Raw genomic sequence first — 22,587 nt, 5'->3', positions numbered from 1 at the left:
GAAACGACAGATCTAAATCTTGACCACTTGGTGTCTCTGCAATCTGCTGTCCAGTGAATGTTGTCAGTGGAAATCTGTCTCTAGTAACAGACAGAGCAGGACAAAACACAGGAAGCAGAGGAGGAGCTTAGCATGTGCTTTGTGCAGGAGCTAGGGAGTGAGCCTGGGCTGTATACCTGCACTCTGTGCCTCCTCAAGATGACCTGCACCATTCCTGGAAGCTAAATCAGTGCTCTGGGGAGCTGCCATGTGTATCTACAATGCTGCAGTCTAAGCCCCCTCACTTTAGGGTAACCCCTTCCTTGCTTTGCTGCTGCTACTTTCTCTCACACACAGCCAATGCATCAGTAACCCCCTCTCCCTCCATACACCATCTATAGTAGTGTGAATCTTCCTACAGCATACTTCTGGCTGGATTATATTTTATAGGTTATATAGTATAGATTATATATTATGGATTATAGATTATAGATGCTGCGATTGGCCAGAGAAGTATGGGCGTGTACCACTTTGAAGCAGCCCAGCACTGCTCACGTCCCCTGTCATAACCGCGCTAAAACCGCAACGTGTAAACACAACCTATCCAACCCCCAAAACCTGTATTCTCAAGCTATTAGTATTTGATTGCTTCGGTCTGCCGCCTTGTATGTTTATAAGCCTCCCCACAGCCACGCTGTTTCTCTGTGCAACATGGAAGTTGTAGTTCCATTCTGCATGAATTCCTGGGACATACAACAAACCGTAAGAGTCACTAAAACCACAAATCCCAGTATGCACTGCGAACTCAAGGTCCCGCCTTGCGCTCTCAACCAAACCGAAGACTGGTGCCGTGAAAGAAAGAAATACTCTATCCAATCAGGGACAGGAGGGGCAAGCTGGCAGCCAATCGGATTTCTCAAACGATGGTAGTGTGGGCGGTGCTTCGGAAGGGGTAAGGTTAGGCTGAGCATTAGAGTGCCCCAGAGGGAGGCAAATCTGATAGCGGACGGGCTGTGTGGTGGAAATGCCGGTCCATTCGCGGGAGAAGAAGGAAAGTAACCACAATGATATGGAAGTGGACTACCCGGAGAATGAGGGCAGCAGCTCGGAGGACGAGGACACGGACAGCTCCAGCGGCAGCGAGGAGGGGGACAGCTCCGGTAATCTGCGCTCCGCATAATGAGCTCTGCGCTCCCGGCTTCTTGGCTTGTAGAGCGGTGCATGATGGGAGATGTAGTTTTGTAGCACCTGAAGGGTTACAGCAGCACCTTGGCTCTCCAGCTGTTGCAAGACTACAACTCCCATCATGCCTGGACAGCCAAAGCTTTAGCTTTGGCTGTCCAGGCATGATGGGAGTTGTAGTTTTGCACCAGCTGGAGAGCCAAGGCTCTTTACCTCTGGGTTGCAGGTTGAGGAACACTGTAAGGGTGCGTTCACACCTACAGGATCTGCAGCAGATCCGATGGTGCAGATTTGATGCTGTGTTCAGTTACTTAAATTAAATCTGCTGCAGATCTGCTGTGGATCCGCAGCAGAAAAAAAAACTGCAGATCCGGTAAATGTGAACCTACCCCTAGAGAGAGTCCAGCCTATAGCTGTGCATAGAACAAGTTACTTATAATCGTTCTTGAGGTCGTCTTGTCGCCGCTATTGCGTTCGTCGCTATTGCGAGCGACCGGACAACGTCTTATTCCATGCGAGCGATTAACGATAAAAATAGGTCCAGGTCTCAATAAGCGATCAACGATTTCTCGTTCGTCGTTTAATCGTTAACTGCTATTCAAGTGAATGATTATTGCTCTGTTTTGAACAATTTAACGATTATCCGAGTGATAATCGTCCAGTGGAATAGGGCCCTTAGATCCATAGTTTTCAACCTGTGGCTCTTCAGTTGTTGTAAACCCTATCTCCCAGTATTCCCAGCACAACATGAGGCAGCTGGGAAGCGAAATGGCTGTATGTGGCAGACGCTGTGTCTCCGAATATTGAAACACCTAGTGGTCTGAGACTGCGGAGGGATATATAAAAGGGTCCCTGGTGGCCTAGGACAATCAAGGGGTTAATGAATGGCTTCCCATTGGTCTAAAGTGGTGGTCTAGGGTAGGAAAGGAAATGTAACCTTATTGGTATTGGGTAGTGAAGGGGTTCATGTAAGGTGATGTTAAGTAATGAAGGGGTTAAAGGGGTACTCCAGCAAAAACTTGAAAAAAAATCTTTCAAATCAACTGGTGCCAGAGATTTGTAATTTATTTCTATTTAAAAAAAACAAAAATCAACTTCCAATACTTCTCAGCTGCTGGATGTCCTGCAGGAAGTGGTGTATTCTTTCCTTTATGGAGAGCAGGAGAGGTTTTCTATGGGGATTTGCTACTGCCCTGGACAGTTCCTGACATGGACAGAGGTGGCAGCAGAGAGCAGTGTGTCAGACTGGAAAGAATCCACTACTTCCTGCAGGACATTCTGTAGAAATCAATAGTACAGGCGATTTTAAGAAACTTTGTAATTGGGTTTATTAGCCGAAAAATGCATTTTTATCCTGAGAAAGCAGTTTGAAGCTCTCCCCCCGTCTTCATTCTTCTCTGTGGAGAGGGGAGGGGTTGAGGGAGATCAGGCACCAAAACAGGACAACAAAGGGTTAATTTACAGCTACATCACCAGGCTATCTCCTGAGGTCAGCTCTGAACTCTGAATAGCGGCTTTCACACAGGTCCCGCAGTGTAATCCTTTGTTCTCTGCTGGTGACTTATCTCCCTCCTCCCCCCTACCCTCTCCATAGGTTACACAGGGCTCGACTGATGTAAAAGAATGGAGATTTTCTGATAATGAGCAGTGAATGAGAGGGGGGAGGGGGGGACCTTAGAAAAGGCTTTTTTTAATGCAGATAATGGCATATTTGCTTAATAAACCCAAATACAAAGTTTCTTAAAATCGCCTGGACTATTGATTTCTGGAAAAAAAAAAATGCGATAGTGACACTTTAACATAGAAGTGTTTTACGTATATGTATAACTTCCTGACATCAGTTGATTTGAAAGAATTTTTTTTCACTGGAGTACCCCTTTAAGGTAAGCATGCTAGCTGGTCTTGGGAAGGGAAATGATTAGTCTAAGGGTCCCTGATAGTCATCGGCAGTGAGGGGGTTGAAACAAGCATCCCTTGTGGCCGTGGGCAATGAAGAGGTTATTGTAGGGATCCCTAGCTGTCAAAAGTAGTGAAGGGGTTTAATGTAAGGCTGCGTTCAGACATCCATTATGTATAGATGGGTCAGTTTGCTTGTTGTAGTCTTCACCTCTTCCAGGACTCCCTGCATTGTAATTCATTATGGTGCAGGGAGCTCTGCATCGGCTGGAGCAGTACGCTGCTGATCTGACACGGCTGTCCAGTTCTATAGCACAGGGCTTACCTGCTCCGGAGGTCAGCGCACCATCATGAATTACAATGCAGGAAATCCCGTAAGAGGGGAAGAGTTCAGTCCCTAATATGTGGTCTGTATGCTGCATGCATATCATTCCTGGTGGCTGTGTGCATGGAAGAAGGGGGTTAATGTAAGTGCCCTATTCCACCGGACGATTATCGTTTGCATAATCGTTAACAATCTTAAATGACCGCTATTGCGAAAAACCTGAAAACGTTCACTCATTTCCATGGAGCAATAATCGTTACTTCTGATCGTAATTGCGATCGTTTTTTCTTTGCTATTGCGTTCGTACCTATTGCGAACGACCAATGTCTTATTCAATGCGAACGATTTGCGAATGTTTTGCGAACGAGCAACGATAAAAATCGGTCCAGGTCTTATAAAGCGATCAACGATTTCTCGTTCGGTCGGTAACTGCATTTCAACCGAACTGTTATCGTTTAGATTCGAACGATTTAACGATAATCGTCCGGTGAAATAGGACCCTAAGTATCCCTGCTGGCTGAGGGCAGTAATAGACAGCCTCCTGCTCCATGGGGGCCCTAGATGAGGCCTGTGACTCTATCTAAACCAGGGATGGGGAACCTTTTGGCCCTCTGACTGTTGCAAAACTAAAAGTCCCATAATGTGTGGATGGTATACATGTAGTAGAGGGGAGTAATCACAGGGTTAGTACATTGTACAGCGGTGAAGGTATCAAACTGTAAAAATCAATTGTATCGATCCTAAAGCGGTCAGAGTATCTCTTACACAAACAAACCATATCTAGGTACCCCGGATCTACATACCCATCATCTATTATGCGGCACATATCTACATACTAGAGATGAGCGAACCTGGAGCATGCTCGAGTCGATCCGAACCCGAACTTTTGATTGGCATTTGATTAGCGGGGGCTGCTGAAGTTGGATAAAGCCCTAAGGCTATGTGGAAAACATGGATATAGTCATTGGCTGTATCCATGTTTTCCAGACAACCTTAGAGCTCATCTCTACTACATACCCATCATCTATTGTGCGGCACATATCTACATACCCATCATCTATTATGCGGCACATATCTACATACTCCATCATCTATTATGCGGCACATATCTATATACCCATCATCTATTATGCGGAGAAACAAAATCTCATGTGGTTTCTTTTGGTGTCCCTGCAGAGATGGACGATGAGGACTGTGAGCGGCGGCGGATGGAGTGCCTCGATGAAATGTCAAACCTTGAGAAGCAGTTTACAGATCTGAAAGATCAGTAAGTGGTTTATTACTAGAGAGTCAAGATTCACAGCTATGGATTTAAAAATGATGTGAATGGTACACAATGGTTTCTATATACAAAATGATTTCTTCATACTTAAAGGGGTATTCCTATTGGCAAACAAGTGATCGCCAAGGGTTGCCATGAATACATTTACACTTTACACAGGATCATCCACAAAAATTGACACTTCACTGTGCAATCCCACAACAAGGTTATTCATAAAGAGAAAGCAGCCCAAACCTGCCCCATGCGGTACCCTACTAGTAACAGGGACCTACTCAAGAGTATGTACCGTTATTAACCACTCCCCCCGCCCTCAAGCTTTCGATTGGCAGCTGTCTGCCTATATACAGTATGTACACCGTATAGATACACAACTGCCAATCAGTGGCCGGTGGGCAGAGGGAGCTAGTGCTTATGAATATCGAGGCCTACTGAGAGCACACACATAATGGAGAGGACTAATGTGCGGTGCTCAGTCCTCTCTATACTGAAGGATATCTCCAAATCAGTTTATGCTACCTTTAGACTCTGTCAGTAGGTTTATGCTTTCCAATCTCTTTAAAGGGGTATTCTGCTGAAACATAACTTTTCATATGTTGTTGCTCGTAGTTAGCCTAACAATTCATTTCATACTTGTTGTTAGCTATTCAGTCTCCTTCCCCTAGTTCGGAGCTGCTGCTTTCTACTGAATACACAACAACTATGGGAGAGATTTGTCAAACATGGTGTAAAGTGAAACTGGCTCAGTTGCCCCTAGCAGCCAATCAGATTCCATCTTCCATTCCTAACAGATTCTTTGGAAAATGAAAGGTGGAATCTGGTTGCTAAGGGCAACTGGGCCAATTCTACTTTTTTCCATGTTTGATAAATCTCCCCCTATGTGTGAGCTTTTCTCTGTGTCTTGCCCCCCCCCCCCCTTTCCTAGGCAGTTGATGGAGTCCCTATCTGCAACTTTGTAATCACAGGAGGGATAATCACAGTGAGTTCCTTAGCAACTTGACCTCAGATTAGGGATCCTTTTAAACAAACAGACAACGTCGCGAACGACAAGCAATGATTTTCTTTTTTTCTTTTGAACAATAGGTATTTAGACCAAAAGAATAATGGGCCTGTGTAAAAGGCCCTTAAAAGGGTAATCCAGCGCTAAAAAAACATGGCCACTTTTCCCCCTGTCTTGTCTCCAGTTCAGGTGTGGTTTGCAATTAAGCTCCATTTACTTTAATGGAACTCAGTTTAAAACCCCACCCAAACTGGAGACAAGAGAGGGGGGGGAAAGTGGCCATGTTTTTGTAGCGCTGAATAACCCCTTTAACACTTTCAACATTACTATAAAGCTACAAAGTTGCAGATGAAGCCTGCCAGGGAGTTCTTTACATCAGCTGTCTTGGAAGGTGGGGGAGGGGAGACAGAGAGAAAAGCCTCAAACACAGATTTGTGTGTCTTCAGCAGAAAGCAGCAGCTCAGAGCTGGGGGGGGGGGGGGACTGAATAGATAATAACAGGTATGGAAGGGATTGTTAGTCTCACCAGTGGAACAAAAAGTTGATCAGGTAAGTGTGACAGGACCGATCCTTCATTAAGGGGGTTATCCGGTGCTACAAAAACATAGCCACTAGAGATGAGCGAACCAGGTTTGGGTTCGAGTCCATCTGAACCCGAACGATCTGCATTTGATTAGCGGTGGCTGCTGAAGTTGGATAAAGCTCTAAGGTTGTCTGGAAAACATGGATACAGCCAATGACTATATCCATGATTTCCACATAGCCTTAGGGCTTTATCCAAGTTCAGCAGCCACCGCTAATCAAATGCCGAAAGTTCGGGTTCAGATGGACTCGAGCATGCTCCAGGTTTGCTCATCTCTAATAGCCACTTTCTTTTAGAGACAACACAACTCTTGTCTCCAGTTCAGGTGCGGTTTGCAATTAAAGGAGAAGTCCGGCCAAAATTTATTTTTTATATGTTATTACTTATGGAAAGTTATACAATTTTCTAATGTACATTAATTATGGGAAATGCTCATATACTGCTATTTCCCTTAATTTAGTGTATCAGGAAGTGTTAGAATTATCTCTGAAGCAGTGACGTCGCGACGCACGGTGTAATTCCTATGGAGTATCCAGCAGGGGGCGCACTATATATAGAAGTCAATGAGTACCATTGACTTCTATATATAGTGCGCCCCTGCTGGACACTATTGGAATTACAATGGATGTGTGTATGTAATGTAATGTTATGTACTGTACTTTGCGATTGAATACATTTATGGAATACTTTGGGGAGCAAGTGTCCTTTCTCCCCAAAGTATCCCATAAATGTATTCAATAAATACATTTGCAGGGCACCGAGCAGGGAGGGAGAGAGGTGCCATCTACCTCCCCCCTCCCTCCCTGCTGGGCACATATACACAGTACTACTCCCCCATTATCTGCAGATAATGGGGGAGTAGTACCTGTGCTATCTGTCGCTGCCCGCGCCGCCACCGCTCACAGAAGTGCCCCCTCCTCCCGGCTTGAAACACTATGGTCGCGCTGACTCCCTGCCGCCCGCGCCACTGTCTCCCCGCCGCCGCTCACACTATCCGGCCGGCGCGCGCTCTCTGCTCCTGCAGGCCGGCCGCGTCAGCCCTCACCCACCCCGGCCGGGAGCACCAGGAGCGCCGCGCTCCCGGCCGGATAGTGTGAGTGGCGGCAGGGAGACAGCGGCGCGGGCGGCGGGGAGTCAGCGCGACCATAGTGTTTCAAGTCGGGAGGAGGAGGGGGAGCGGAGGAGGAGGGGGCACTTCTGTGAGCGGCGGCGGCGCGGGCAGCGACAGATAGCACAGGTACTTCTCCCCCATTAATTCCTATGGAGCGCCCCCTGCTGGACACTCCATAGGAATTACACCGTTCGTTGTGACATCACTGGTTCTGAGAGAATTCTAACACTTCCTGATACACTAAATTAAGGGAAATAGCAGTATATGAGCATTTCCCATAATTAATGTACATTAGAAAATTGTATAACTTTCCATAAGTAATAACATATAAAAAATAAATTTTGGCCGGACTTCTCCTTTAAGCTCCATTCACTTCAATAGAACTGAGCAGCAAAACCCCACCCAAGCTGGAGACAAGAGTGAGGCTGTGTCTGCAGGAAAGTGGCCATGTTTTTGTAGCACTGGACAACCCCTTTAACCCGTGCTGCTATGGAGTTGTACGTACATTTATTTTCCTTCAGATACTCCAATATATAATCTCTTAGAAAACCCTCAATTATTTACATACAATGGAGGTTAAACTAACATGCATGGTCTTCAGGCTCTCTTGTGAATATTGGCGCAGCATTTGCTATGCACCAGACTTTAATAGGATACTCAACCACGTCCAGTTCTTCTCTTCCACAAACGGGATCATTTGAGCCTATGTAGCCGCACTACATTCATTTTCTTTACTGTCTTGCATTGGTAGACTTTACAAAGAACGGTTGAGTCAAGTGGATGCCAAACTACAGGAAGTGATTGCTGGAAAAGCTCCAGAATACTTGGAACCACTGGCCGCTTTGCAGGAGAATATGCAGATACGAACAAAAGTTGCAGGTACTAAATATTACATTACTGTGACCATGTGGTGGTAATAGTAATAATAAACTGTATTTTTCTACTCATTGACTGCTCTGTCTATATTTATTATTCAGTTTCCTAATATTTTTACAATTGTTTTTCTCTGAAGGGATTTATAGGGAGTTATGCTTGGAGTCTGTAAAGAACAAACATGACTGTGAGATCCAAGCCGCTCGCCAGCACTGTGAGGTAAGAATTGAGAACGTTGTTGTATCATGTGCAGAAAATGTTGTGTATCGTGTATTCTATAGGGAATTATATATTCTAAAGGAAATCAATGGACATTCTTCAAGTGTCACTGTCGTTTAAATTTTTTTTTTTTTTTTGCATAGTACAGAAGATTTTAAGAAACTTTGTAATTGGGTTTATTAGCCGAAAAATGTATTTTCACACAGTTCCCGCTGTGTTTGATTTCTGCAAAAAAATTCAACGACAGTGACACTTTAAAGGTGCTGTCCTTCTTATGTTAAAAATCTTCAGTGTACTTACTGTTAGGGGCTTCCGCTGTGCCCCGTAGTGCAAGAAGCCCTGCTGTGCCTTCCTGCTCAACACTAAACGGCGATCATATTCATAATTTTGTCATAGTATGACCAGGCAGCTCATCCACTGGAGGATGTAAAGGGTCGCGGCTCAGCAATAGCCGTGTGGCTGTGTCAGTTCACTAGCGCAAACTTGTTTGCTCTCATTGGGCTGGTGTATGTTTGCATAATACAAAGAGTGAAGTATAGATGAGTGTAGTAGTCTGCACGATTCTATATGTAGGTTCCTGTAAAACACCAAACTAAAAATTTATCATTACAGCCGGTGGTGACAGATGCCACTGTAAGACATTCATCACAAGTTGTCTAGTAAATGCTGTAATTTGTTCCTCGCAAATATGCTAAACCCAGACAAAAAGATCTGTGACCGTGGCCTTAGTTAGTCTGATCACTGAACTTGCTCTTTCAGAGTGAGAAGCTGTTACTTTATGACACGGTTCAAAGTGAATTAGAAGAGAAGATTCGAAGACTGGAGGAAGACCGCCACAGTATTGATATTACCTCAGGTAATACACCTTAGATAGTCTACTCTCTATTTTAAAGGATTACAACATGGTCAGTAATTGCCATGTATCTGCTTGAAGTCTCCGTGCATATTCTGTAGTGTGAACATACCCTTACATGCCACGTGCTATGGAGAGTTCATGCAGCTCCCTCAGCAGTAGATCACACCTGACACTGAGAACTGTCCATTTAGCCACTTGGATGTTGTGGTTAATAGCGACCATGGCATCAAAGTGGTTCGACAGTCTCCCTCTGTTACTTGACAGACTATGTAATGGGGTCTTATAGGGGATGTCATGGCAGTTGGGGAGGTAAGAAGTAGACGTTTACATCTAGAGCTTTACTACTTCTATGGAAGTCAGTGCTAGAGCCAGTAGGTTATGAATGACTCCTGCCTATCAAACATTGATGGTTGATCAGGGTGAAGTTTGTTGAAAATTATTATTTTCTTATCAGCATTATTGTGGATGTGACCAGAGACTTTAAATGAGAAGTCTGGCAAAAATTTTTATTAGAGTATTGTATTGCTCTCCAAAAGGTATACAAATCACTGATATACACTTATTACGGGAAATGCACATGAAGTGATTTTTTTTCCCTGCACTTACTACTGCAACAAGGCTTCACTTCCTGGATAACATGGTGACGGTGGGGAGACCAGGAGTGGGACCGAGCTGGCACTGATGTATCTAGGTATTCTCCTGATTTAATTTTTTTTATTTCTCAGAATTATGGAATGATGAGTTGCAGTCTCGGCGAAAACGGAAGGACCCATTCAGCCCTGATAAAAAGAAGAAACCCGTTGTTGTCTCTGATATCCTTTTGTGTTCTGTAGGTCTACTGACATTTTGTCACTGAGATTCACTGTATGTGTAAGGATAAGTTCACATGGCTGGGATTTGCTGTGTGGGGATGCTTATTTTGGTTGAGACTTTGCACTGCACTTAAAGGGGTAATCAATAAAAAAAAAAAAAAAATCAAGGCAAATTACAGCCGCTAAAGATGTGAGAGATCAAAATTGAGCATACTTAAGTTGCTCCGTCCAGCCCTGGTGGCTTTGTTAACTTACCCTGGTGACCCATTTTGTTGATGATGCTTTAGCCCCACTGCAGCCACAGTCATTGTCTCTAGTGGGTTCAGAACATGAGCAGCAAAGCTGGGATAGCGCGTCATCGAGGGAAATAGACCAGGGCATGCCAGACCACCAGACCAGGGGAGTAGCAACATAGAAGATTGTCGGCAGAAAAAGACCACTGGGTCCATCTAGTCTGCCCTTTTAGTATTTTCTTTCTTATTATCTTAGGATAGATATATGTCTATCCCAGGCGTGTTTAAATTCGGTTATTGTAGATTTACCAACCACCTCTGCTGGAAGTTTGTTCCAGGTATCTACTACTCTTTCAGTAAAATAATATTTTCTTATATTGCTTCTGATCTTTCCCCCAACTAACCTCTCACTGTGTCCTCTTGTTCTTGAGCTCAGTTTTTTACTAAAAACACTCCCCTCTTGAACCTTATTTAGTCCCTTAACATACTTAAAGGTTTCAATCATGTCCCCCCTTTCCCGTCTTTCCTCCAGACTATACAGATTCAAATCTTTAAGTCTTTCCTGATATGGTTTATGCCTCACACCCTCCACCATTTTTGTAGCCCGTCTTTGGACCCGTTCTATTTTATCAATGTCCTTTTTTAGGTGAGGTCTCCAGAACTGGACACAGTATTCCAGATGTGGCCTCACCAGAGCTCTATACAGCGGGATCACAATCTCCCTCTTCCTACTGGTTATACCTCTAGCTATACACCCCAGCATACGATTTGCTTTCCCCACCGCCTGGTTGCACTGGTGACTCATTTTAAGGCTGTCAGAAATCATTACCCCTAAATCCTTCTCTTCTGAAGTCTTTTCCAACACAGTACTGCCGATGTGATACTCGGATAGAGGATTCCTCCTCCCCAAGTGCATTATTTTAGATTTGGAACCGTGGAACTTCAATTTCCACTGTTTGGACCACTTATCTAGCAAAGCTAAATCATTTTCCATATTACTGACACCTCCAGGAATATCAACCCTATTGCACACTTTTGTGTTAGCAAACAGACAAACTTTACCTACCAACCCTTCTCCTATGTCACTTACAAACATATTAAAAAGAATAGGACCCAGAACAGACCCTTGTGGCACACCACTTGTAACCAGTCTCTGCTCAGAATATACACCATTAACAACAACAATCTGACATCTATCCTTCAGCCAACCACAAATCCACTGAACTATCCAGGGATTTAGTCCAATCTTCTCCAACTTCTCTATCAGCTCTTTATGGGGAACTGTATCAAAAGCTTTGCTGAAGTCCAGATAGGCAATATCCACAGCACCACCTTCATCCAGCACTTTTGTGGCATAATCAAAGAAATCAATGAGATTAGTCTGACATGATCGGCCCTCAGTAAAGCCATGCTGGTTTGGATCCATCAAATTGTTGATTCTTAGGTGATCCATTATCTATCTATCTTTTTTAGAAGAGTTTCCATCATTTTCACTACTACAGATGTCAGGCTCACTGGCCTGTAGTTACTGGGCTCTTCTCTATTCCCCTTCTTGTGGATTGGTATAACATTGGCTGTTCTCCAATCATCTGGAACATCTCCTGTTAGCAGGGATTGGTTATACAGATCTGTCAGGGGGGCAGCAATCACAGATCTGAGTTCTTTAAGAACCCTGGGATGGACGCCATCTGGACCCATCGCCTTATTCAGCTTTAAACGGGCAAGTTCCTCTGCAACTTCAGCCTCTGAAAATACTGGAGCCGAACCCATATAGCTGGAGGCAATGCTGTGTCCAACCATCCTGTGATTGTGAAGGCCGCCTTCTGAAAACACTGAGCAGAAGTAACTATTCAAATAGTCAGCGACCGCCTTATCTCCATCAATAAACTTATTCTCACCATTACTTATTTTAGTAATGCTGCAGCCATTCTTCTTCTTCTTCTGGGGAGGAGGGAAGGAGAGGTTGTGCCAGCCTAATGCATATACAAATGTAAGCCCCGGCCGTTAGACACAGCGCTGCCGGATTAAAAGGACCCCAGGACAGATCTTGGATTAAAAGCAGCTATCTGATGGTACAAGTGGTTTGGGGGGACAGATTGTGGGTACAGAGTCGCTTTAAACCTAGCAAGGGAAATAGTTTTTACTTCTACTGGTGGCTGTTCAAGGTGCTGATCCTGTATTGACATGAACACTTAAATGTTATTCCCTATTCACAGGGTAGGGGATGACTATCGGATTACTGGAGACCCCTGCCATCACTAGAAGAGGTGGTCAGTTGTCCCCTGGGTGAATAAATAATCATCATGCACACTTTTACACCACTGCATTAACTCTATGGGACTTACGAACAAAGTTCAGCACTCAACTGTGTTCAGAATCCCATAGAGTGTTGTTGAAGTGGGTGCCAAGCATGCATGTTGCCACTCCCTTCACTTGGTGGACAATTGAGATATCTCATGATAGATGGCGTCTGACTACTGGACCCCCACCATTCAGTTAACTGTTTTTCCTATTCTGTGGATTGGGGATATTTGACCATCAGAGAAACCCTTCAAAGGTCTTGTGCTTTATCTCTGTGTTATTTCCTTTTAAAAGAAAAAAATCTATGAATACATTGACAACTGGGTGTCACCAGGTAGGGGTGCTGCCCTGTGTACTCAAGCTTCCATTTTAATGTAGTTTTGAAGTGATGAAGTTGAATTGCAATACCACACACAACATGAAGTGGTGCTGTTTTTGAAAAAAAAAAAGTAGCTGAGTTTTCTAGTTTGGGATAACCCCTTGTAGGTAGTCTTGATGCCATCTCAGGACATTTTGGTTCCTAAAGTGAAGCACAGGCATTCATCTGACTTATGATAGTAGGATCTACCCGATGGTTCTTAAATTACCTCTGTTATGTTAACTTCTTGCAGTATCTACATTAGGCTCTATGGGTCAGGGGGAGGTTACAGGCTTTTAGTAGACACTCAAATTTCCATTCAACGCGTGTAAAAATAATTTTTTTTTTCTTCCTACAAGAGATTTATTTTTCTCCCCATATCTGTATGTCCTTATGTTTCCATAGCTTAGTAATCACTTAATCGTCCTAAATATATGGCTGTCGGTGGTCAGACATTGACTGAAAATGGCCTCCCTAGGAATTTGGCACAATGTCCATTCACTGCCATAATAACTCATTATCTTATTATTCTCGTAAAGCCTTTAAAGCTCCGCATTTACATGCCCTTCCCCAACTGTGCATTAAGCCTGCCCACACGCGCAGATTAAGCACTTTTCTCTATGATTATGTTTCAGCGTAAGGAGCGTTTAAGAGTTTAAAGCTCCGCTTTCCTATGACTAATCGTAATGCCCTGACTCACGTGGCAGCTCTATGGTGATGATTGTGTACGCTACCAGAAATAAGTATGAGTGCAAGGCGAATGGATTATCCGAGTAGCGAACAGCTGATGTCAAATCAAGCCGTGGGTTTGTCTTTTTCCCTCCAATCTGAAATTTAATTTGGGAAACAATCACACCCAGTTATTTCCAATAATATAAGAAAACGGACATGAACTTATAGATACCATTATGAATAAATGATAGGCTTGCTGGAGAAAGACCAGCAGGAAGAGCTCCTAATAGGTCTTCACCTTTTAAGACTTTCAATTAGGAGGGCTAATTACATTCTTATGGGCATTCACGTTCCGGGCACTGTCTGTAAATATACACTTTGCCAGTACAGTGAAGATTAGGGTAGCTTTACACATACCGGATTGCAGTAGATTTCACACTGCGAGTTCTGCAGCTAAATCCACTGCGATTCCCGGTACTGTAATTTTCTATTAGTTTTAGATTTTTCATTCTCCTGCGAGTATTAAAAAGCCCCTTCCCACTTAACCCAGAGCTGCTGAGCTAATACATTACCTGACCGCGCTCCTGCTTGCTTCTCAGGCTCCCACCTTCCTGGTGTCCCGCTGAGCCAATCACTGCGCTGCCCCTCCGGGTATGTAAACCCATAGAAAATGATAGTACCGGGAATCGCAGCGGAACTTGCCATGTGAAATCCCCTGTGATCCGGTATGTGTGAACAGTTTTGGGCAATTTGCTACAGACCAGAATTAGAAAATCCCGGCATCATCATTCATAATGATGCTGGGAATTTTGAATTCTAGTTCAAAGCACATCGTGTGTGCATGGAATGTGCTAATGCCCCCTTTTAGCCTATGTTCTACATGTAGTAATGGAATAAAAATGTATTTAGTTGCAGTCATTGATTATTTTTGTTTGCATTACTGCATCACTTCATTACAGTAATTGATTGCCATCCAGCTGCCCTTCATTGCGTTATCACAATGAAACTTCAACTTGTGCAAACATACCCTTAAAAAGTACCAGAAAAAGTAAGGGGTCATACACACGTCTGCAGTATACAGATGTGCACAGACTGTGTACTGCGGACTGGACCTCGTGACACCCGGCATCATCACTCAGCATGGACCATTATTCTGGCAGCTTTTTACTTTAGTGTATGGATAAGGTTATCTGTACAACGTAAGAATTCCCTCTGCATTGTCAGCAAAATGTAGACAGGTAGACACCGGCTGATGTAAAGTCTCACCTACTGTGCTATGAATCAGAAGAAGCATGCTAATAGATACATACTAATACCTTTCAATTGTGCAACCAGCACCTACCCAATACATTTTCAGATGTATTTCAAATTAAGGATAAAATAGATATTTAGTTACCCTGTCTTGTATCCTTAACACCTCCACGTCCATATATTGTTTACATGTTACAAGACCTGGATATACTTGAAGACTGGACTACTATAAGAAAGGTGAGGTTTTTTTCCTTCTATTCCTTGCATTACATTGATATATTACTGGGCGACTTTTTGGTCGACACTTAGTATTTACATGTCGGGGTTTAGCCACTTTTTGCGTTAAAATCCAGACAAAACTCATAACCATTATTTGGGTAGTTCTCTATGAATTAGGTTCTTTTTGCACCATTAATGCGCCCTGAAAGTTAGGTAGAAGGTGGAGCAGTTGTATTTCTCAGGGAAGATAATCTGGAGCCGTCTATCAGCAGTTAGTGTCTTCCTGCTCTGCCAGAGTGTGCATGTCTATACGGGGGTTCGTTGAGAGCTCTCGGCCAAACAGTGTAAGGGTGGTATTACACCGAACGATTATCGTTCGGATTTGAACGATAATCGTTTAGTGTAATAGCAGACAACCATTAAACAACCAACAAGAATTTGTTGGTCATTTAATAGAATTTGGACCAATTTTTATCGTTGGTTGTTCGCAGTAGCAGCGAACGCAGTGGCGACGACAGGAAGAACTCAATGACGATCATAAGTAACTATCATCGTTCCGTGTAATTGGGTGAACTATTTCAGCTCGTGTGCCCTAGCGGTCGTTTGAGTTAATTTATTAGTAATTGTTTGTCAAAAAATCGCTTTGTGTAATAGTACCTGTCTAATAGTAAGCTGTCTTACAGTAAGATGCACTTTAGAGATGAGCCAACCTGGAGCATGCTCGAGTCCATCCGAACCTGAACTTTCGGCATTTGATTAGCGGTGGCTGCTGAAGTTGGATAAAGCCCTAAGCTATGTGGAAATCATGGATAGTCATTGGCTGTATCCATGTTTTCCAGACAACCTTAGAGCTTTATCCAAGTTCTGCAGCCCCACTAATCAAATACCGAACTTTCGGGTTCGGAATGACCCAAACCCGGTTCGCTCATCTCTAGTAACCAACCTCCAGTGTAAAAGCAGCATTGTGTGTGTGTGACACAAATACTTAAATTGATGAGATGAGGTTACCCCCTTTAATCGAGGAAAACATAAACTATTGACAGAAATACTGAACTAAACAATGTTTTACTTTACATCATCCTTTTCGGTTCTCCCAATATGCATGAAAATAGGCTTTATGCCGCAACACACCCTTCAGCTGATTGACAGCTGTCTGACTATACACAGCACAGTAATGCAATTGCCAGTGGCTGGTGGGCAGTGTGTGCTGGTACTCATGAATATTGAGGACTACTGAGCACATGCACATAATCGAGAGGACTAGTAATTGTCCATGTTATTCAGGAGGATATCTCTGGATCAGCTGCACAGAATAATGTAAGTGATACATCATTCTGCTCAGCTTCTTTGTCACTAGATTATGCTACCTAGCATAAACCTGCTGACAGTCTCTTTATTAAATTTGCCCCAAGTGACAACATCAAAACACACACACACACACACACACACACACTTTGTCAGATCCATCCCAGTCATGTATATTCAGCATTGTTATCTGGCGAAAAATAAACTTTCTATTTTTTTTTTTTCTTTTTATCAGGCCATGGCAACTCTGGGTCCTCACCGCGTAAAATCAGAAGGTAAGTCATGACCAAATAGCTGTTTACATTATAGCGCAAATTTTAATCTGCTTTCACGTCAGACTAGCATATCTATTGCTGAATGCAAAGGAAAACACACTAACTTATGCCAAAACTAAAACCACTATGTAATAAAACAATGTAACATTTACTACAGGAGACATATTGCCTCACAGTGCATCCAGGCATGCAGCACCTGATATGCAAAGGACTGACGCCCCATCTGGTAAGTAGTTGGTATTTGACTGTTATTGCCTGTACAGTTAAAGGGTGGTAAAAAAAGTGGGGTAGTTCCAGATATTTCTATTACATAAGGGCAACACCCATGTGTGTGTTATCTGAAAGGATGTTGTACTATCACTGCCATGTCTTCTATGTTTGTCTCCCCCTCCTCCCCCCTCAGTTACAGTAAAGATGGAAAAACACCAGCACATTGCCAGATCAGAGGACGGTCGTCTGCATTATGATGGAGAGTGGTATGGTCGAGGGCAGACCATCTGCATTGACAAGAAAGATGAATACCCAACCAGGTAGTGGTATAGTGGAGTACTAGTATGTTGTAACTAAACATTGACTAACATTGACCACATATGAAATCTAATATTTTCTTAGTATATTTTCATTATTCACTATTGACTTAAAGGAAGAACTAAATTTAAAAAAAAAAAAAGTTAGTCAGGGGGGTGCGGGAAAGTAATAAACAACCTAAACTCACCAGAGTCTGTGCTTTCATTGCGCCACTCCAGGTCCCGTTGACGGTTGGCAGTGACCTGCAGCTCTTCCAGCTGCAAGGTAATGCCCCGGCTAAGTGACTGCCCACTCAGCCAATCAGTGACTAGGGTGGGATACAGCCTCAGTCACTGACTGGTCGAGCAAGCAATCACACAGCCAGGCCGTGATGTTGCAGCTGGAAGGGCCAGGTACGTGATAAACCTGCTTTTCAGCGGAAATTAACCTGGGAACGGTGCAGAGGGGGCACGGGACAGGAGAGTTTAGGTTTGTTTTTTGCGTAACCCTCGCCTGCCTGACTTTTTTTTTTTTTTTTTTTTTAACTTGGTGGGACTTCTCCTTTTAATTCAGTGAATAAATGTCTGGTTGCTTAGTGTGCTTCATATGGTTAGCCAGCATATTGGTAAATCTGTATGGTATTCACCCTCTGAATGCTAGAAGAATGCAAGTTTCTCTTGATTGCATATGAGATCCCACATGGCCAGCTTCATGGTCTTTGAATAGGTCATTTCATAAATAGATCCCACCACGTGTAACCAGCTTGTCCCTTTCTCTTCTCTTGTAGTGCCGTCATCACCACAATAAACAGTGATGAGGTCTGGTTTAAGAGGCCAGATGGCAGCAAGTCTAAATTGTACATTTCACAGCTGCAGAAAGGGAAATACAGTATCAAGCACATCTGACTGGAGCTGGGGGGGGTCTCCACTTGTCCGACCGGAGAATTTTCAGGACTGAACTTGTGCCAAGTCATAGGAAGCGTACCTTTTATGACTCCTATTGTGAAGTATATTTGGGATTGTGTGTCTGAGCATGTGCTGTAAGTCATGATTGTGTATGTGTTTGTACAGTGTTGTGTATACAATGTCAGGATAATCATTTGTAAGGAAATCCATGTGTGACACCCTCCTGACCTCACCGAGCGGCTGACATCTTATAGGAAAACCCTTCCTCCACTCTCATGGATGAGGGGGTCAGCAACACAGATGTTGCTGTGTCAAAGCAAGCGGTGATGTGATGCAGTATTATATCTTTATTACATAGGCGTTTATCTATTCCAACAATAAGGATGAACTCTGGCTGTTTGATTTAAAGATCTCTTTAGAGGAGTACGAGCACCGATCTATGACAAGCCTGAATGGCGGCAGGGCCAATGCACACGTTCTTTTGTGTTCTGTTTAAAGAACCTACGAAAGTCCTTCAGGCGCTTTGTGTGAAGTTTCCACTTTTCAGGTGAAGTACCATATAGCTCTATAAAATCACCTCTCAATATATTATTGAAACTCCTTTTCTTAATAAAAATCAAAATGTTCTGCAAAGTAAATCTACTTTAAGGACGGCAAAAGTGTTTGCTGAACATCTATTCACTGTAAGTGTTTTCAAGGTAAATAAGCAAACCCATTGAAAGAAAGTCTGAACTGAAATTTCCAAGGAAACAGGGTTCTTTCAGGTAGGGACCAAGAACACTATTATGCCTGTGACAGGTGGAAACGGAGTCTGTACGGTGTGTAGGAATCGTGAAGCTTGGATATGTGATGAAGTGTTAGCTCTTTGACTCGGATCACTGCTAACCCATTTCAGGTCTAGATTATAAGCGATTAGAGATGTGCGAATCGGGTTTGAGTCGATCCGAACCCGAACGATCAGCATTTGATTAGCTGGGGCTGCTGAACTTGGATAAAGCTCTAAGGTTGTCTGGAAAACATGGATACAGCCAATGACTATATCCATGATTTCCACATAGCCTTAGGGCTTTATTCAAGTTCAGCAGCCACCGCTAATCAAATGCTGAAAGTTCGGGTTCGGATCGACTTGAGCATTCTCGAGGTTCGCTCATCTCTATAAGCGATGTATCATGGGCTCGTAGACTGATAGGGGGATTCAAAGTCAATTGGGCCAATTCTGCCTTCATCTCCTTATCATTCTAGATATTTTCTGAATTATCTGGTATTATATCATGTTATATTGTCTTGCATTCATTTACTATTTGTGCCAAACTCTGGATATCTTTTTTTAATATATTTGATTTCATATCTATATATTTGTAACTTTTTGTTTTTTTGTGACTTTTTTGTCTGTTCTTATCCAGTGCTAAAGTTTGAATTTTGCTTGTTTCCCATCAGAAGTCTCCTGGGTGGGAGGCAAGTTTTCTATTACTGATTCTTAGACAGTGCAGATTCCTCTGAAGGCCCTTTTTTACATGAGCCAATTAAAGGGGCAAATGAGCATTTGTAGTAAAAGGGTCAGGGATAAGCTGATGAACCGGCAGATGCTTGTTAGCTGGTTGAATCGTTTGTGCGGCTATTGGGCACACGTTGCTCTGTGTAAATGGGATATTTGCAGCCAGCAAGTCCCATGAAAGTAAAAATGGGAAGGCAGAGGGGTGCTGGAACTTAAAGGGGTATTCCAGGAAAAATCAACATTTCCCCTATCCACAGGATGGGGATAATTAGGAGATCACAGGGGTCTGACCTCTGTACCCCCTGCCAGTCTCTGAATTGGGGGCCCAGCTTCTGTATTATGGATAGAACCAAGGGTACGGTATGTGATCTGTGGCTCTATTTTTTTTCTTATGAGTCTGTGAGGAATGAAAGGTGGAATCTGATTGGTTGCTAGGGGCAACTGAGCCAGTTTCACTTTACACCATGTTTGATAAATCTCCCCTATGTCTCTAAGTTTATGCCAACTATTAGTTGACTTATTTTATGCCAGAGTCATATGTCAAAATATTGATGCTAGGGGAACCTGGAAGTAAGACACCTAATCTATCGCCATCATATTCTAGAGCAGGAAGAACCGAGCAAACTGATATATAAACTTTTAGGAAAGGAGTCAGTATAACTTGTGACTTGCTAATTAAAATTCCTACTTGTTCTGTGGTAAGGAGTCCAGTGGGCGGTGTCACTCAATGACCTGGACTCTTTAGCCTGGAAAGATCAGAGATCAATAAATTACAAGTTATTCTGAATCTTTTCCCATAAAGATATATATCAATCTGCTCAGCGCCTTCTGCTCTATAACATGATGGCGATTGCTTAGGAAGGGGTTTGTGGTGACTGGTTCCCTGTTAAGGCCAGGACTTAAACGTCTGTTATTGAAGATGTATATTTACATTAAGCTTGGGAGATCAGCTCTCCCATACTGTATGTCAGCGGGAATGCCGCATAGTAAACATTACATTTGTGACGGTTTCTCTTGTATGTACTACATTCTATTCAATTCCCATTGTTTATGAATAAGGCTATGTTCACACAACGTACATTTTGTCAAAAGAACGGTAATTTTTAATTAAAACTGCCATTCTTTTCATAGTGAAATGTGTTGCATTGAAGTCAATTCAAACTGTGCCCGTTATTTACACAATGTATTTGACAATGGTCATTGAAATAACAATTTCTAACCACTGTGCATTGATTTTTAATGCAACAACAGCCATTGTTTGAACGCCAAACAGGCGTTTTCCGTATGCTGTGTGAACATAGCCTAACTGTGTTTAGGGAGGATAGTTTCCAGACTGGTATCTGAGCTCCCATAATTCATTCCAGTAACTAAAAACCAGCAGAATAAGTATTGTAGCTTTGGATATGAACAGAGACCAACATAACAGACTGTCATAAGAAGTATATATAAAAATAAGTTAGTTATATTTAGATCAAAACAATTAAAATGTGGTGAAAAGGTAGAAGAATTTTCACATCGGCTGCTGAACAGTTTATACAATATCACGACTTTTTATTCTGTTTACATAACCAGAAAGACTGACCATATCATAAAGTGGTTGCTAGTCCTCAGAGATTTATTTGCTGACCCTTGCCATGTGAACTGTGGGCTGACATTTTTTACAATATCTCTTCTTTTTAGATAGTAGCCGAAGATTGGCATAGTTTTACTATTACCGATTCTTGGATTGTTATGTATCTTGAGTCTTTTTTGCCTTTACTGCCAACAAAGAAAACATTGAGGGTTATCCCAAGATTACACCTAATGGCATATCCACTGGACCACAGAGACCCCCACTGACCATGAGAACAGTGGTCTTGAACAGCAGTCAAGTATGTGTAACACTGCATGATTCTGACTGCTGAAAATAGTCGGTGGGGGATTGTATCTGTGCAGTTTTTTTGAGCAGGTTTGCACAAAATTCTACAATTATTGGACAAAAAAGATCAGTGCTTTGCTAATTCTTGTGTTTTTTTTGGCACAAAATTAAAAAAATCACCCAAAGACGATAGCTAATCTGAACCCCACCCTGGCACAAAAACTGTGCAAAGGTGAACATGGCATAGACTACACATGTAGATAAATAAATGTTGTGCAAAAAATATATATTTTATGCACCGAAATTCAGTATTAGCCACCAGGGATTCAATTATCCTGTAGATAAGTTATAGTTGTGACCTCGGGATGACCCCATTTAAAGGGATTATTTGATGGCTATCTCATTTAAAGAAGAAAGACACAAAGGTTTTTCCAGCACTCCAAGAGATGTAGAACATCATTCTTTATTGCATATCCAGGTTCAAAACTTGCTGCTTGTCAAATAGCAAGTTTTTAACCTTGATATTCAATAAAAAAATGATTTAACTTCTCTTCTTGGAGTGCTGGAACCACTTTCGTGTCTTTTTTTTTCTTCTTGATGTAACGGGTGGCCACTATTGCATCCGTGCACCCTCCTGCAACCAGCATATGAGGTGAGCGGACTATCACTTTTGACTTTTATGTTTTATCTAGAGATGAGCGAACCGGGTTTGGGTTCGAGTCGATCCGAACCCGAACGTTCGCTATTTTATTAGCTGGGGCTGCTGAACTTGGATAAAGCTCTAAGGTTGCCTGGAAAACATGGATACAGCCAATGACTATATCCATGTTTTGCACATAGCCTTAGGGCTTTATCCAAGTTCAGCAGCCACCGCTAATCAAATGCCAAAAGTTTGGGTTCGGATCGACTCGAGCATGCTCCAGGTTCGCTCATCTCTAATTTTATCACATTTATATGCTTGCTTAAAGGTAATAGAGGCCAATATATTTTGAAGTAATATTGGAAAGGAGTGATAACCCTCAGTATATGTGGATGATGATGATCTCTCATCTAACATCTTCCTTGCTCCACTGTTTTGCAATGGTTACGGTCT

The 22,587-nt window shown here is 42.8% G+C and overlaps 1 protein-coding gene across 1 annotated transcript; it reads left to right on the top strand.

Annotated features, from left to right (window-relative positions):
• Positions 1–958: 958 nt before the first annotated feature.
• On the top strand, positions 959–19,118 carry BRMS1L (BRMS1 like transcriptional repressor). The gene is made up of 11 exons (XM_069950894.1): positions 959–1,139; positions 4,559–4,649; positions 8,107–8,234; positions 8,368–8,447; positions 9,207–9,303; positions 10,029–10,115; positions 15,103–15,167; positions 16,690–16,729; positions 16,887–16,955; positions 17,133–17,259; positions 18,024–19,118. Exons 1-11 carry the CDS (start codon positions 1,004–1,006, stop codon positions 18,139–18,141), a joined length of 1,038 nt encoding a protein of 345 aa, XP_069806995.1. The 5' UTR covers positions 959–1,003; the 3' UTR covers positions 18,142–19,118.
• The last annotated feature ends 3,469 nt before the right edge of the window (positions 19,119–22,587 follow it).

The sequence above is a fragment of the Dendropsophus ebraccatus genome, chromosome 13, assembly GCF_027789765.1.
Source record: "Dendropsophus ebraccatus isolate aDenEbr1 chromosome 13, aDenEbr1.pat, whole genome shotgun sequence".
NCBI classification, from domain to species: domain Eukaryota; kingdom Metazoa; phylum Chordata; class Amphibia; order Anura; family Hylidae; genus Dendropsophus; species Dendropsophus ebraccatus.
The sequence above is the reverse complement of the archived record's forward strand: the minus strand, read 5'-3'. Positions and strand labels throughout refer to the sequence as shown.

What these genes read in the sequence shown, in the direction of transcription:
- BRMS1L (XM_069950894.1), top strand. Translation starts at nt 1,004, where the DNA reads ATGCCGGTCCATTCGCGGGAGAAGAAGGAAAGTAACCACAATGATATG. An exon ending in CAGTATTGATATTACCTCAG is followed by an intron (nt 9,304 to 10,028) that starts GTAATACACCTT and finishes TTTATTTCTCAG; the next exon opens with AATTATGGAATGATGAGTTG. An exon ending in AAGGACTGACGCCCCATCTG is followed by an intron (nt 16,956 to 17,132) that starts GTAAGTAGTTGG and finishes CTCCCCCCTCAG; the next exon opens with TTACAGTAAAGATGGAAAAA.